This window comes from Ogataea angusta (genome assembly GCF_019207475.1).
Source record: "Ogataea angusta isolate 61-244 chromosome Unknown 61-244_NODE_14_length_139412_cov_88.040155, whole genome shotgun sequence".
Taxonomy (NCBI): domain Eukaryota; kingdom Fungi; phylum Ascomycota; class Pichiomycetes; order Pichiales; family Pichiaceae; genus Ogataea; species Ogataea angusta.
In genome coordinates, this window is record NW_025065228.1 from 107292 (window position 1) to 120484 (window position 13193).

Sequence of the window (13193 nt, forward strand, 5' to 3'; positions counted from 1 at the left end):
CCAAATATTATTTCTGGAACCACACCCGGAACCTTAGCATGCTATCAGTCTAACAAATCTGTATAAAATCACAATATTAACGGCAAACGGTATCCTGTCATAAGTGCCACGGAATTTGTATTTCTCGCCATCAGGACATCTATGAGACAGAATGTCAGACTCAATACCGCCCCCAGATTACTCTGAAGTAGTCAATTCCGAGAGATCGGCAGAGCTGAACGAGCTGTATCCCTCTGTGCCACCTAGGAATGACGACTACTCGCGCACTAAAGAGGAAGACTTGGCTGTGGCAGATGACGAACTTGAATCAGATGCGAGTGACGGAAGCAGTGTGCCGATGGACATGAACCCACCATATTTCGAGGAAGTCCCTCAACACCCAGCAGAGAAAACCTACAATTTTAAAGATGCCGAGTTCTTCAAGACAAGTGAGCGTATTTTGGATGATTTGAGAAATGACCCGTTCTTTCTTCTGAGCGGATTTGATGTGTCGGAGGAGATGGGAAAGGGAATTTTAGGCGAGGAAACCGTTTACTACGCAGAAAGATTACACGGGTTTATCAAAAACTCATCCAAGAAATACCAGGCATTGATCCCTGTATCCACATTTGAGCAGCTGAATACGGCAAAGCCCGAGGAACTGGAGGATGGCTGGAAGTTATGGACCGTCAATGGTATCATTGCTCCGTCGCCTCAATTGTCCATACCCAGACACCCACTCTTCCACTTTAGAATTAAGATCAAGGGAAAGGGAAACGCCATGCATGTGAAACATAAGTTCTATAGCTTTGGTGACAGCCAATTGCTGGAAAAAGACAAGAAAGATTTAATGTTAGACGTTGATGGAATCAAAAATCAGGCATCAGTTGCGTCCGACGCAGAGCAAGAGTATAACAATCGGGTTTTGGTGGACTCAATTCCGCAAATTATAGACTCAGCGAATTATATCTGTGAGTCTACAGGAACGATTCTCAGGGTTGAGCTGTATCCGTCAACTTTCAACTATGAAGACCTCAAGCATTTTGAAAAGGAAGAGATTGAACTCAGAGTCTCGTCTTTTATTTCTCAACTGCCGGACAACGGTATTGACAACTTTCCTGTTCCCTCAACGATCGACTGCTTGAACACATTGTTCAAAGTTCTCAAAGGTCCTCTTACAAACTTAGACACAGACGATATCAAAACTCTCAAACCAAACAACTCCGTTGTTTTGAGATTGCATTTACAATTGGAGCTCCTGCCCTCGAAATTGTTTTTCAGAGAGATAAATGAGGAGCTTCAGCCTCCTCGATTTTCAGATCTTGGTCAGTATATGAAAATTGGATACGATTATTACCTGAGGGCTCTGACAGAAGTTCTGTATCTTGGTTCTATATTCTCTCCAACCTCAGATTTCTTCAAGACCAAAACCACATTTTTATCTGATATGAGTCCAGTGTTCAGGGTTTTGAACGAGCCTGACCTGTCCAATCAGCTACAGTACTGGGATAAGTTCCAGTATGTTACAGCTTTGACCGCTCTTAGTATTTGTCCGTACTATACGGACAATATGATCATAGATTGCTATTCAATTATGACTAGCCTGAATCCTGATAACACACCGGAGCTCTTTGATGCCTTGACATATTGCGCTACATCAAGACAAGGAAGTGACTTATCGATGTTTGTTGCCACACTCAGATCCAAAGGCGTGGTAGGTTTCATGGAGCTTAAAAGTTGTTTCCAGAAGTTTGGCTTTGACATCACAAACTCTGAGGTTGCACGGAATCTGACTGATGACCAGCTCATATCTTCATACAAAAATAATGTGATAGTCAGCACTACAAAGTACGAACGCTCAACCTTTAGAGAGGCCCTAGAGAAGGTTGGCCTATACCGAGAAAGCACAAAAATTCGAAGTTTTTTGGAGACCGAGCCCTTGTTTGATGTCTCTGAGGCATACGAAACACTAGAAACGGATCCGTCAGTGGATGAGGATGTTCTTATTACCGCTTTTCAACTGAAAGCGGAGGATTCTGTCTACTACTCCTCTTTGTACGCCAGAGCGCTAATGACCATCGCGCTGCAGAGAAAGAGCCCTATGCTGTTCAGTTACATCCATGCCAGCCTTCCACAATTTTCCCAATCGATTCCTTCGCTGGAGGAGGCATACGAGCTGATTGGATGCGACCAGTATGCAGATGACTCCTCGGTGGTTAGAATTTTCCAGGAGAGAGTGGCAAAAGAATTGAACGTTGATTTCTACCGTCTCTGGGTTTGCCTAAAAGTGATTGGAGAGGCAAAGAAATCCAAGCTGATAGAAGGGTTCCTGAACTCAGGAGTCATGGATTCCAGATTACTATCCGTTGAAAAGACACCAGCGGGCTTGAATAATATCGGAAACACCTGCTACCTCAACTCCTTGCTGCAATACTATTTTGTCATTGAGCCTTTGAGAAGCCTGATTTTGCAATTCAACAAGACACTGAAAAGACATCAAATTGAAAACAATAAGAATTACCTCGTCCGGAGAATTGGAGGAAGAACTGTTGGATACAAAGAGATCGAAAGATCCTACCAGTTCATGTATCAACTGAGAGACTTGTATGACAAAATGATTCATGAAAATACAAGATGCGTCCAACCAACTCGGGAACTTGCCTACCTTGCGTTCAGTCCTATAAGTGACGAGGTTGAGTTTGCAGATGACACGGGCGAACCGGAAGATGCAGCGATGGGCGACAATGAAGAGCAATCAGAAGTTCAAGAGCATGGCGAGGTGAGTATTGAATTGGTGGAAAAAGCAAAGTCTGCTGAAGAGGTGCTCGAAACCAAGCAATTGGATCACTCTGAAATGGACGTGGATGAGAAATCTCCTTCAGCCCAAAAAAAGACCACGCTTCACAATGCTGCTACGGCAAAAATTAGCGCAGATCAAATCGAAAATGCTCTTGAGATAGGAAGACAACAAGACGTGACAGAATGTATCGAAAACGTGCTAATTCAAATAGAAAGTGCGCTGGAGCCTGAAAAATTGGACTCAGACAATGAGCAGATTGATCTCGTGAAACAGCTCTTCTATGGAAAGACAAAGCAGATTCTAATGCCCGTTGACCCAGTCACGAAAGAGGAAATTAGTTCCGCTAGAGCACGGACGAAAGAGGAAAGGTTTCTGAATCTTATCGTCAATATTGGTGACCACCCAAGAGACATCTACGATGCGTTGGACACGTACTTCACCGAAGATTTGCTCCAGCTGGACAATGAAGAGGTCAAAAGGTCTCTCACTATCACCGAGCTTCCGAAGATCTTGCAAATTCAAATACAGAGAGTTCAGTTTGATCGAGAAAGGCTTATACCTGTGAAATCGATTGAGCCGCTTCCTTTCAAGGAAGATCTTTACATGGACAGGTATATGGAGACTACGGACATCGAGCTCATATCAAAGAGAAAGGAGGTGTTTATGTGGAAACGGCAAATAGCTGAACTTCAGGAACGCCGTAGAAAGCTTACTGAACCTAATGAGCATGGTCTGCCTCTTCGGGATGCCCTTGATTCCACCAGACAATTCCTTAAATCTCAGGTTCTCAACGAGATCGGGGTTCTTGTCGATTCTAACATAATTGAGGTTCTTGATGAACAGATTTCGAAAATTGACGAGCAATTAACCTTCATCAAAAGTGAGGTCGAAAGATTGCAAGATTTGATAACTAATCAGTTCAGCGATCTCACCAAGATTGGATACTCAGTGTTTGCAATTTTCATCCACAGGGGACAAGCTTCCTATGGGCACTACTGGATTTACATCAGAGATCCAAAGTCCAACCTTTACAGAAAATACAACGATGAAATAGTGAGTGAGGTGCCGATAGAAGAAGTGCTGAATTTTAGCGAGAACAACAGCGCGACTCCATACTATCTTGTCTTCGTGAAGAATGAGCTTCTGGATGCCATCCAACCTCTCAAAAGGGAAATCAAAGATCACCAGCACGTTCCGGATCAATGACGCTCATCAACGCTTGGTCAATGTCTTTGATGAGATCTTCATAGTCTTCACAGCCAACACTGATCCTGAGTAGATTGCTGTTTGTGGATGGGCGGGCGAAGTTTAGGTTTTTCGATGCCAGCTCGACTACAGTTTCGCCTCCCTCGATGTTCGGGTTGTTACTCAGAAAATTGAATTTTGTGAGAATAAGCTCTGCCAGCTCTTCGCTCCTTAACTCAATGGCCAGCACGGGGTTGTAGAATCCATTCAGTTGTTGTTTGACAAAGGGATCAAGCTGGAGAGAAGAGTGATGCAATTTATTGATCACCATACTATACTTGCTCATGCTTTCTCTGAGATAGGTGACTATTTTTTCGGTATTTTGACATTGGGTCAGCATTCTCATTTTATATGTTCTTAAGGACCTCAGTAGCAGGAAGGAGTCGAAATTGGCGATTGTAGTCCCAAGAGAGTGTCTCTCGCTGTGGAGGTTTGCTTTATCCGTTTTTTTCTTGCTCACGACAAACCCTGCTCCCAAATCAGATACACCAGCCAAATATTTCACCGCCGAGTATACAACGTAGTCCGCACCGTACTTGAACGGAAATTGGAGGGGAGGAGGAGCAAGCGTGGAATCAACAATGAGAAATGACTGTTTCTCGTGCGCAAGCCTTGCAAACTTGGCGATGTCTAATACGTACCCTTCAGGGTTCATGGGCGTCTCGATCAGAATAACAGACTTTGGCTGAAGTCGCTCTGTTTCTTCAAGGGTCAGCTTCTGAAGTCCTGTGAGCTTTGAGAGAAGTTTGATCACTCGATGCGTCCCCTGGTACCCTGAATTGTTGATGCAAATCATGGGTGGATTGAGGTACGAGAGAATTCCCATGATAGCAGAGGTGCCAGAATTATATATGGTAGCATACCCTTCAGTGATATTCTCGAGGATTTTTTCCACCTTTTCTGAGTTTGGGTGCGACCCTTTGGAGTACTTGAAGTTTTCGAGTACATATGGTTTGCGCGAGAGCTGGTTCTGTAGCGGATTTTGAATAGTTGGATAATATGGTAATTTTTCAGGTTGTGGAGGAGGAATCGCAGAGGGTGGCTGAAGCTCAACTGGTTCGATGCGATCTGTGTCTTGTGATATTTGCTCGAGCCCCGGAATGCTATTGATAAGGTTGGTGAAGTGGTCATCTGAATGGATTAATCTGGTATTGAAACCCACGAACTGGTTATTAAATATTTCATCGTAGTTGAGGTCTAAGGAGGCACTGTCGTTGTACGTTTCAGGAGGTTGAGGTTGCCAGTCGCGCAGCCGACGACCGTTAAATATGCGATTGCGTTTCTTGAATGCGTGCAGCCACCCTTTGCTCAATTTGAAGGACTTTGTAGAGTAGCCAAGTTGCTCCATATATTTCATGAATAAATTAGTGATTTGCATATCCGTTATGGTTTCGTTTTCTGCAAAGTATCGCTCGATCTCTTCTTCGACAGCCTTTGTGACGTCCGGGTATTTTAGTCGTGGCTTGCGTTTGTACGTCTCAAACGTGGGATTGCTGCTGAGCTGCGTTCTGAGTGCTGGTTCTTTAAGAACCCAAGTCGACAGGGTCGCTTGGGATATACCAAACTCGCCGAGTTTCCGAAAATGCTCAATTGTTTCCTTTTGCGACCTGGACGGCGGCCCATGAAGATAATCCAGGACCTGAATTTTCTGCCTCAAAGTGGCCCGGGGCAGCTTATCAGACATGATCACTAAATCGCGAAGGTTTTTATGTGCACAGCCTAGATTGGATAGGAGCATAATTTTTTCATCAGTTCAGCCCGAGTCGTGTGCTTGGCAAGCAAAATTACACCTCTACCTTTTTTCGAAAAGAGACAACAAAGCGTACTTCCGTTGGCAACAGCTATTTGATTTGGCATTGGAAAGCAGCCCTCGCATTGAAACCAGCATAAGCGCGTCTAACGTAAAACGACAATATGTCATCGGGATTACAAAGACGTCGGGGAAAGCAGTCTTCTACAATCGAGGATAGCTCAGGAGCTCTTGAAGATGCAGGAGAACATAAGATCGCCTACGACCCAAATGATATCTCGGAGTCGTCTAAGGGAAATCAGGTTCCTGTGTTGACCCTGATGGAAGAAGTTTTGCTCATTGGACTCAAAGATAAAGAAGGATATCTTTCTTTCTGGAACGACAACATCTCCTATGCTTTGCGGGGCTTAATAATCCTGGAGCTGGCCTTCCGAGGAAAGATTAGAATGGTGAACGACCCTGCAAGAAAGAGGTTTGAATTCCCAGACCGTCTGATCGAGTGCTGCGATGGTTCCATGACTGGAGAGACCCTTCTGGACGAAGCACTCAAACTGATCAAAAACGACTCTCAACACATGAGCGTCTCCAACTGGATTGACCTGTTGTCTGGCGAAACCTGGAACTTGATGAAGATCAACTACCAGCTCAAACAGGTGAGAGAGAGGCTGGCCAAAGGCCTGGTGGACAAAGGTGTTCTCAAGACCGAAAGAAAGAATTTCCTTCTTTTCGACATGGCCACGCATCCTATCCAGGACCCTACACCAAAGAGAAACGTCATATCCCGAATTCTCGCTATGCTTACAAACAGAAATTTTATCATAGAATACGACGAGAAATACTTCCCGCAAACCGTCAAATACAAGTATCTCCGGACGGTTTGTCTGGTAGCAGGCTGTTGTGCCGCCAATGTTTTGGAGAACATCCTAATGGACCTCAACTTTGAAAGCCGCGATAATGCATTTATCCGGGCCGACGAGATACTGAGCCAGTTCAGCGAGTATCCGTTTATCGATAAAGGATCCTCAATTGGTGTGGGCATGAACCTTTTCTCTGAAATTGAGAAGGAAATCGAAACCGACAAACCAGGAGACCTTGTTTTGGAAGTCGTGGCTGCCGTGATCAGCGTCTTCAGCAAGATGGACTCCATAATCTGATGTGCTGAGGGGATATGTAATAGATTAGGTAACAAAATATTTTCGTCGACTAAAAGATATCAAGTTTCTACCGATGGAGTACTTAGTTATTGTTTACGACAAACCGGGAACCGTAAGTGGACAAAACTGCTATTACTAACGCCAGAGCCGTGCAGCTGTCAGAGAAGAGCACCTGAAAGGAATTCCAGCGGCTTTCAACAAGGGAGTGACCAACTGTGGAGCCATCTACAAGGACGATGCGAAGACCGAGTTTGCAGGGTCCTCCTACAACATTGTGGCCAATTCCAGAGAGGAGATCATTGAGTTCTTAAAGACTGACCCCTACTACAAGGCAGGTATCTGGGACGTGGACAACGCGCTGATCTATCCATACGGATGTGCTGGACGACTTGCGAAAGATATCGTGAAGCCATGATGACTGTTGAGGCACTTGATAAAGGCCTACACCAATGGTATCCTCAAAACATCCTATCTGTATATTGTTGGTATGTATTGTTTAGTAGCCCACACCAATTAAGTAGTCGGCTAATTGTTCAACAATCTTGGCTGCCTCACCGGCCTGGACGCCGGACGGATAGTGAGCGATCAGAATGGCCTGTTTGGTCTTCACACACAAAACGCCCTCGGCATCGTGTTTGCCGTAGATTGACCGCGGGTCCGCACGAATGCAAACGTTCTTTTGGCCCTGGATGTGCAAACCCGATGCGTACAGCTGGGAAGGATCGGAGAATCCGCGGACAATCTCCTGCACCTCGTTTGGCTGCAATTGGAAGTTGTTAGTGGTGGCCCACAGAGAGGAGCCATCAGCTCCGTAGATGGAAGCTTTGTCCAATTTTCCGGTGGCGACGAGGTTGTCAGTGTATGCTAAAGGTTAGCGACTCGGATTGCGCAATTCTGGCGCGTTTGCAACTTACCGTTCCAAGACATGACTAGAAAATCAGATCTGTTTTTTCGCAATGTCTGTTTTATTTATGTGTAAGAAATTGTACCTGGAGCTTCTAGGGATTCAGAGTTACCCGGATTATATAGTTTTCTACATGTCGTATATTAGTGTACACTAGTCCTCGTCCTCTTCGTCGTCAAGCACCACACGGCGCTTCTTCCGCACAACTGCACCTTCGTCGTCTTCCTCTTCCTCAACTTCCTGGGATCTTTCCCTGTATATGGCTTCTCCGGCACGCTTGACGCTTCTCAGCTTCTCAGCAGCTTTATCAAGCTCGTCGTCATCCAGGCCCGAGTCTTGCTCGTTGTCGCTGACAACAAAGTCGTCCTTGTCATTGTACTCACCGTCGTCCTGCTCGTCCTCGTCCTCGGCAGCGTCAATGGAATGTGCCAGACTCGTTGTCCTGGACTCGCGCTCTTGTCGTTCTTCCTCCATTGCCAGCTTGGCAAGCTGCTTCCGTCTAGCCTTGTCGATTTCTCTCTGGGCCTTTTCCATCTCTCTTGCCTTGAGCTCTGGATCCTCAGTGGTGACTATGGTATTGATCTTTTTCGATTTCCTCAAGCGTAAATTAGACTGCAAGGTGTTGGCGAGAATCTTGTGTGCTTTGGAGCTGGTCGAGGAAGGAAGAACTTGAATGCTTTTCTTGAGTTCCGTCACCGGGAGATACAGGTCGCCGCTCTCCGCCACCAAAATCTCGTCTTCGTTGTTGTTGAGTTTGATGTTGAAGAACTCGTCTCCAATCTTCAGCGACATCGTACCGTCCTCCCACTCGACGATTGAGGCGTTGGACTGTTTATAAAGCTCATCCGACGACGTCTTTGCATATCGCCACCTGATCGTATTTTGCACCTCTAATTTTTTGAACTCCAGAGAATCTTGCAATTCCTTGTTTGTGCTGTCTTTGAGGGAAACTTTCAGGAACTCGTTAATATTAGATTCAAACGTGGTAGGAGCAAACGGTTCGGGGTCCACAAAGAGATACCGCGGCAGACTAAACACCATAGCGTCTCTACTGGGAACATGTGATCGTGGATGTCTGGGAATCGATATTTCTGCACGGGTAGGTTCTTTTTCCTCTACCTCCTTTTCGTCGTCGTCGTCGTCGTCGTCACTTTTCTGCACATCGTTGTTTTCCTCATCTGACACGTTGACTGCTGTTTCATCTACCACTTCTTCATCGCTGGCATCCCCAAACAAATCGTCAACCTGCTCTTCGCCAATCTTCTCGGGTTCCTCGCTGCTCATCAACAAACTAAAGTAATTTTCATTCTCTTGATGAAAAACCAGCTTGGTTATGTGCCCACAAAATTTACCCCAATTTCTTATAGCTTGTTTTAAGGATGCTGTCAACTGTTCGCTCTGCCAAAACAGGACTTCTTCAAAGGAGCATTAAAGGCACCCTTCCGCTGCTTTGTCGCTATAGCTCTCATCAGAGCGAGCATGGACACTCAGAGGAACACCACGACCATGACGACCACCACGAGCTACCCCTCAGCGAGGAGGAGCCCATTGTGAATAGATCGACACTCACCGGAGCAGCCGCTATTGCACTTGGTTTTGGATACTACTACGCTAATGAGAGTTACAAGAAGAAGCACGATGGCAAGTCGCTAGTCTCGAGCATTCACTCACCCAACGTCTGGGGGCAGCTGGAGGAGAACTTTTTGGCCTACCGAGCACGGGTGGAAAAACAAAGGGACATAACTGAGCTTCTGACAATGCCGCAGAGAAGAGACCATAGGGCTTCGTTCATTGACAATGACGGAATTCCCGGTAGATTTTTCAGCCAAAACGCAAATTGCGAATTCAATGTGATTCGGGATTTTTCGGCGCTCCCTGAAAGAAGAAAGCCCAGCTATGAGAACACGGGCAGCTAGGATTCTTTCTATATAGGGCCCTTTCCGACTATAGCTTATTTATTGGTGTCTACCTTACTTATTGAATGATACGTTCAGGAGCCTCCCTTATATATTACTTTGAAGACTACCGTCGCGTCGAAAATCTTCGCGTTGTTTACTTTCTCTTATGGCTGTCGGGGCTTCTAGATCAGAGCTTCTGGAGTGGATTAATACCACATATCAGCTCAAATATACCAAGATCGAGCAGTGCGGTAACGGAGCCGTATACTGCCAGATATTTGATTCCATTTTTGGAGACTTGCCGATGGGGAAAGTCAACTTCAATCCCACCTCAGATTATCAAACTTTGACCAACTACAAGATTCTGCAGAGTGGGTTTTCGAGGCACAAGATTACCAGAGAAGTTCCTGTGGAACGACTGATGAAATGCCGCCTCCAGGATAATTTGGAATTTCTTCAATGGATGAGCAGGCTTTGGTCAGAAAATAAACTGGACGATTACGATCCCACGGCACGCAGAAAAGCACCGTTGCCTCCATCGACCGCAGGAACGTCGTCGGGCAGTCGGCGTGTATTTTCCAACTCGTCAGCAAACGGTAGCCACTCAGGCAGCAGAAGAACGTCTCTTACTGGATCGGCTCAGAAAGTCAGAGAGCCTTTGCATTCAAAGCCAACTTTGAGCTATTCCAGCTCACGTGTATCCTCAGGATATGGCCCTGGCATTCCATCCGGCCTTCAAGAAGAACTGAAGAACCTGAGAGCTCAGGCGGAAGAAATGAAGCTGGTCCAAGAAAGCTTGGAGACAGAAAGAAACTTCTATTTCAATAAACTACGAGACATCGAAATCCTCACACAAAATCTCAGCGAGAAGCTGCAAAACTCTGAGCCAGTCGATGTTAGCATGGAGCAGCTAGTATCTCACATCCAGGAAATCTTGTATAGCACCACTGAGGGTTTCCAAATTCCTAGCGAAGATCAAACCGATGGCCCAGGAAAGGAGAACGATATAAAGATGGGCGACGAGGAGACCTTCTAGTACGCTACCCATCTATCTACGCTTGATCTAATATACTCATATTTTTATGTTACGGTAGTTACCCGGGCTCAGATAGCTTCTTTAAAAATATAGTGGCAATTACTTCAAGTTCTTAGAGATATGTTTTTGAGGGGCTCGATAGCACGTTTGCGGCCTGAACTGGCCAAGGTGCGTTTTCAGCAGCCTCCAAGGATTGCTCCTCTTCTAGTACGTTCATTTTCGTCTGGACAGCAAACCCGTTTTAAGCAAACGTTTTTCAACCCGAACGAAGAACCAGACAAGAATAAGGACAACAAGAAGAGGAAGAAGAAGGGACCTGATCTTGGCAATCAGCCACAGGACTTCTTCAAAAACACAAAATGGACCAACTGGATTTTTCCTGGTCTCGTTATCACTCTGCTGTTGAATAGCTACTCCGGTGCAGAGAACAATCAAATGACTTTCCAGGACTTCAAAGTCAACTTTCTTGAGAAAGGACTGGTGAAACGTATTACGGTGATAAACAGCTCATTTGTGGAGGCCGAGCTAGTCACCCAACACCCTAGGATAGTTGGATTCACCATAGGTTCGGTTGAGTTCTTTGAAAAAGAATTAGATGAGATCCAAGATAAACTCGGCATACCAAACAACGAACGTATTCCAGTGTCTTACATTCGACGCTCAAGCATTTTGTCCTACATTATGCCGTTCGTGCCGACTCTGATCCTAATCGGTGGTACTTACTATCTTGCTAGGCAGTTACAAAAGCGTGCTCCGAATGGTAAAGGCGGCGGGCCTTTGAATAACATCATGGGCATCGGGAAATCCAAAGCTAAGCTTTTCAACCAGGAAACGGACATTACCGTTAAGTTCAAAGATGTCGCAGGATGTGACGAAGCCAAGGAAGAGATCATGGAGTTTGTCACTTTTTTGAAAGAGCCTAAAAAATACGAGAAGTTGGGTGCCAAAATTCCAAAAGGTGCTATACTTTCGGGACCCCCAGGTACAGGTAAAACCTTGTTGGCCAAGGCCACAGCCGGAGAGGCCGGTGTTCCATTTTTGTCGGTTTCCGGTTCCGAGTTCGTCGAGATGTACGTTGGTGTTGGTGCTTCCAGAGTTCGCGACTTGTTTTCTACAGCCAGAAAGCTAGCTCCTTGTATCATATTTGTGGACGAGATCGATGCCATTGGTAAATCAAGAGAGAGTGGGCCAATGGGTGCGAACGACGAGAAAGAAGCGACTTTGAATCAACTCCTAGTCGAAATGGACGGTTTTGAGGATACTGACCACATTGTGGTTCTTGCTGGTACTAACAGAGCCGATATTCTGGATAAAGCTTTGACCAGACCAGGCAGATTTGATAGACATATCAGCATTGATAGACCAGATATTGAGGGAAGAAAGGCAATTTACAAAGTTCATCTGAAACCGCTCAAGCTTGAACATCCTGTCACGGACGAGTTTGCAGGGAGGTTAGCTGCCTTGACTCCAGGATTTTCGGGAGCAGATATTTCGAATTGCTGTAACGAGGCTGCATTAATTGCAGCAAGAGAGGACGCTGAGGTGGTGAAGCTGGTTCATTTCGAACGGGCAATTGAGAGAGTGATTGCAGGTCTTGAGAGAAAGAGCAGAGTGCTGTCGCCGGAAGAGAAGAAAACAGTTGCGTATCACGAGGCAGGTCATGCAATTTGTGGATGGTATCTGCAATATGCTGACCCCTTGCTAAAGGTTTCTATTATCCCTCGTGGCCAGGGTGCTCTTGGATACGCGCAGTATCTTCCCGGTGATGAGTATCTCATTTCACAAGAACAGTTCGAGCACAGAATGATTATGGCGCTTGGCGGACGAGTGTCAGAGGAGCTCAATTTTGATGACATTACCACTGGTGCTGCTGATGATTTCAAAAAAATTACGCAAATGGCAAATATGATGATTCTTCGTTTGGGAATGTCGAAGAAGCTAGGCACGATCACTTTTGAAACAAACAGTCAACAACCACAAGTGCACAAACTGTTCAGCGAGGAGACATTCGAGCTCATCGATAACGAAGTTAAGAGAGTCATCAATGAGGCATACGAAAAGTGTAGAAATCTCTTGACTGAAAAATTAGATGAAGTCGAGAAAGTGGCCCAAGAGTTGCTCGCCAAAGAAGTGTTAACCAGGGACGATATGATTCGACTATTGGGGCCACGTCCATTCGAGGAAAAGAATGATGCCTTCAAAAAATATCTGTTGCCTCCTAACGAGCAGCAGAATCATCCCGAGGAAGGTGCTCAAGCAGCATGACATGTATATATTTAGGTTGATAGCACAAATATCCTAGAATGCTGGGTATAAATAGCCATTTCGATTAACGTTAATGCTAACTTGAAGTAGAATTCACACAAACCGTAGCTTATAAAGATCTGATCGGAATTTATTACCTAATCATACGGAAACTCGCTTTTG

The 13193-nt window shown here is 45.4% G+C and overlaps 9 protein-coding genes across 9 annotated transcripts; 6 read left to right on the forward strand and 3 right to left on the reverse strand.

The window, feature by feature from the left end:
* Window positions 1-151: 151 nt before the first annotated feature.
* Window positions 152-3985, forward strand: KL928_005382 (uncharacterized protein; the record flags this gene model as incomplete). The annotated part of the gene is made up of 1 exon (XM_043206185.1): window positions 152-3985. The coding sequence occupies one exon, from the start codon at window positions 152-154 to the stop codon at window positions 3983-3985; it is 3834 nt and encodes a 1277-aa protein (XP_043057363.1).
* A 743-nt stretch (window positions 3986-4728) lies between these two features.
* Window positions 4729-5708, reverse strand: KL928_005383 (uncharacterized protein; the record flags this gene model as incomplete). The annotated part of the gene is made up of 2 exons (XM_043206186.1): window positions 4729-4750; window positions 4888-5708. 2 exons carry the CDS (start codon window positions 5706-5708, stop codon window positions 4729-4731), a joined length of 843 nt encoding a protein of 280 aa, XP_043057364.1.
* Window positions 5709-5938: 230 nt separating this feature from the next.
* KL928_005384 (uncharacterized protein) lies at window positions 5939-6928 on the forward strand (the record flags this gene model as incomplete). The annotated part of the gene is made up of 1 exon (XM_043206187.1): window positions 5939-6928. The coding sequence occupies one exon, from the start codon at window positions 5939-5941 to the stop codon at window positions 6926-6928; it is 990 nt and encodes a 329-aa protein (XP_043057365.1).
* Window positions 6929-7001: 73 nt separating this feature from the next.
* Window positions 7002-7343, forward strand: KL928_005385 (uncharacterized protein; the record flags this gene model as incomplete). Its single annotated transcript, XM_043206188.1, has 2 exons — window positions 7002-7044; window positions 7108-7343. The coding sequence occupies 2 exons, from the start codon at window positions 7002-7004 to the stop codon at window positions 7341-7343; spliced, it is 279 nt and encodes a 92-aa protein (XP_043057366.1).
* Window positions 7344-7424: 81 nt separating this feature from the next.
* KL928_005386 (uncharacterized protein) lies at window positions 7425-7855 on the reverse strand (the record flags this gene model as incomplete). The annotated part of the gene is made up of 2 exons (XM_043206189.1): window positions 7425-7750; window positions 7843-7855. The coding sequence occupies 2 exons, from the start codon at window positions 7853-7855 to the stop codon at window positions 7425-7427; spliced, it is 339 nt and encodes a 112-aa protein (XP_043057367.1).
* A 130-nt stretch (window positions 7856-7985) lies between these two features.
* Window positions 7986-9116, reverse strand: KL928_005387 (uncharacterized protein; the record flags this gene model as incomplete). The annotated part of the gene is made up of 1 exon (XM_043206190.1): window positions 7986-9116. One exon carries the CDS (start codon window positions 9114-9116, stop codon window positions 7986-7988), a length of 1131 nt encoding a protein of 376 aa, XP_043057368.1.
* Window positions 9117-9211: 95 nt separating this feature from the next.
* On the forward strand, window positions 9212-9748 carry KL928_005388 (uncharacterized protein; the record flags this gene model as incomplete). Its single annotated transcript, XM_043206191.1, has 1 exon — window positions 9212-9748. The coding sequence occupies one exon, from the start codon at window positions 9212-9214 to the stop codon at window positions 9746-9748; it is 537 nt and encodes a 178-aa protein (XP_043057369.1).
* Window positions 9749-9896: 148 nt separating this feature from the next.
* KL928_005389 (uncharacterized protein) lies at window positions 9897-10766 on the forward strand (the record flags this gene model as incomplete). Its single annotated transcript, XM_043206192.1, has 1 exon — window positions 9897-10766. One exon carries the CDS (start codon window positions 9897-9899, stop codon window positions 10764-10766), a length of 870 nt encoding a protein of 289 aa, XP_043057370.1.
* Window positions 10767-10886: 120 nt separating this feature from the next.
* On the forward strand, window positions 10887-13031 carry KL928_005390 (uncharacterized protein; the record flags this gene model as incomplete). The annotated part of the gene is made up of 1 exon (XM_043206194.1): window positions 10887-13031. One exon carries the CDS (start codon window positions 10887-10889, stop codon window positions 13029-13031), a length of 2145 nt encoding a protein of 714 aa, XP_043057371.1.
* Window positions 13032-13193: the final 162 nt, after the last annotated feature.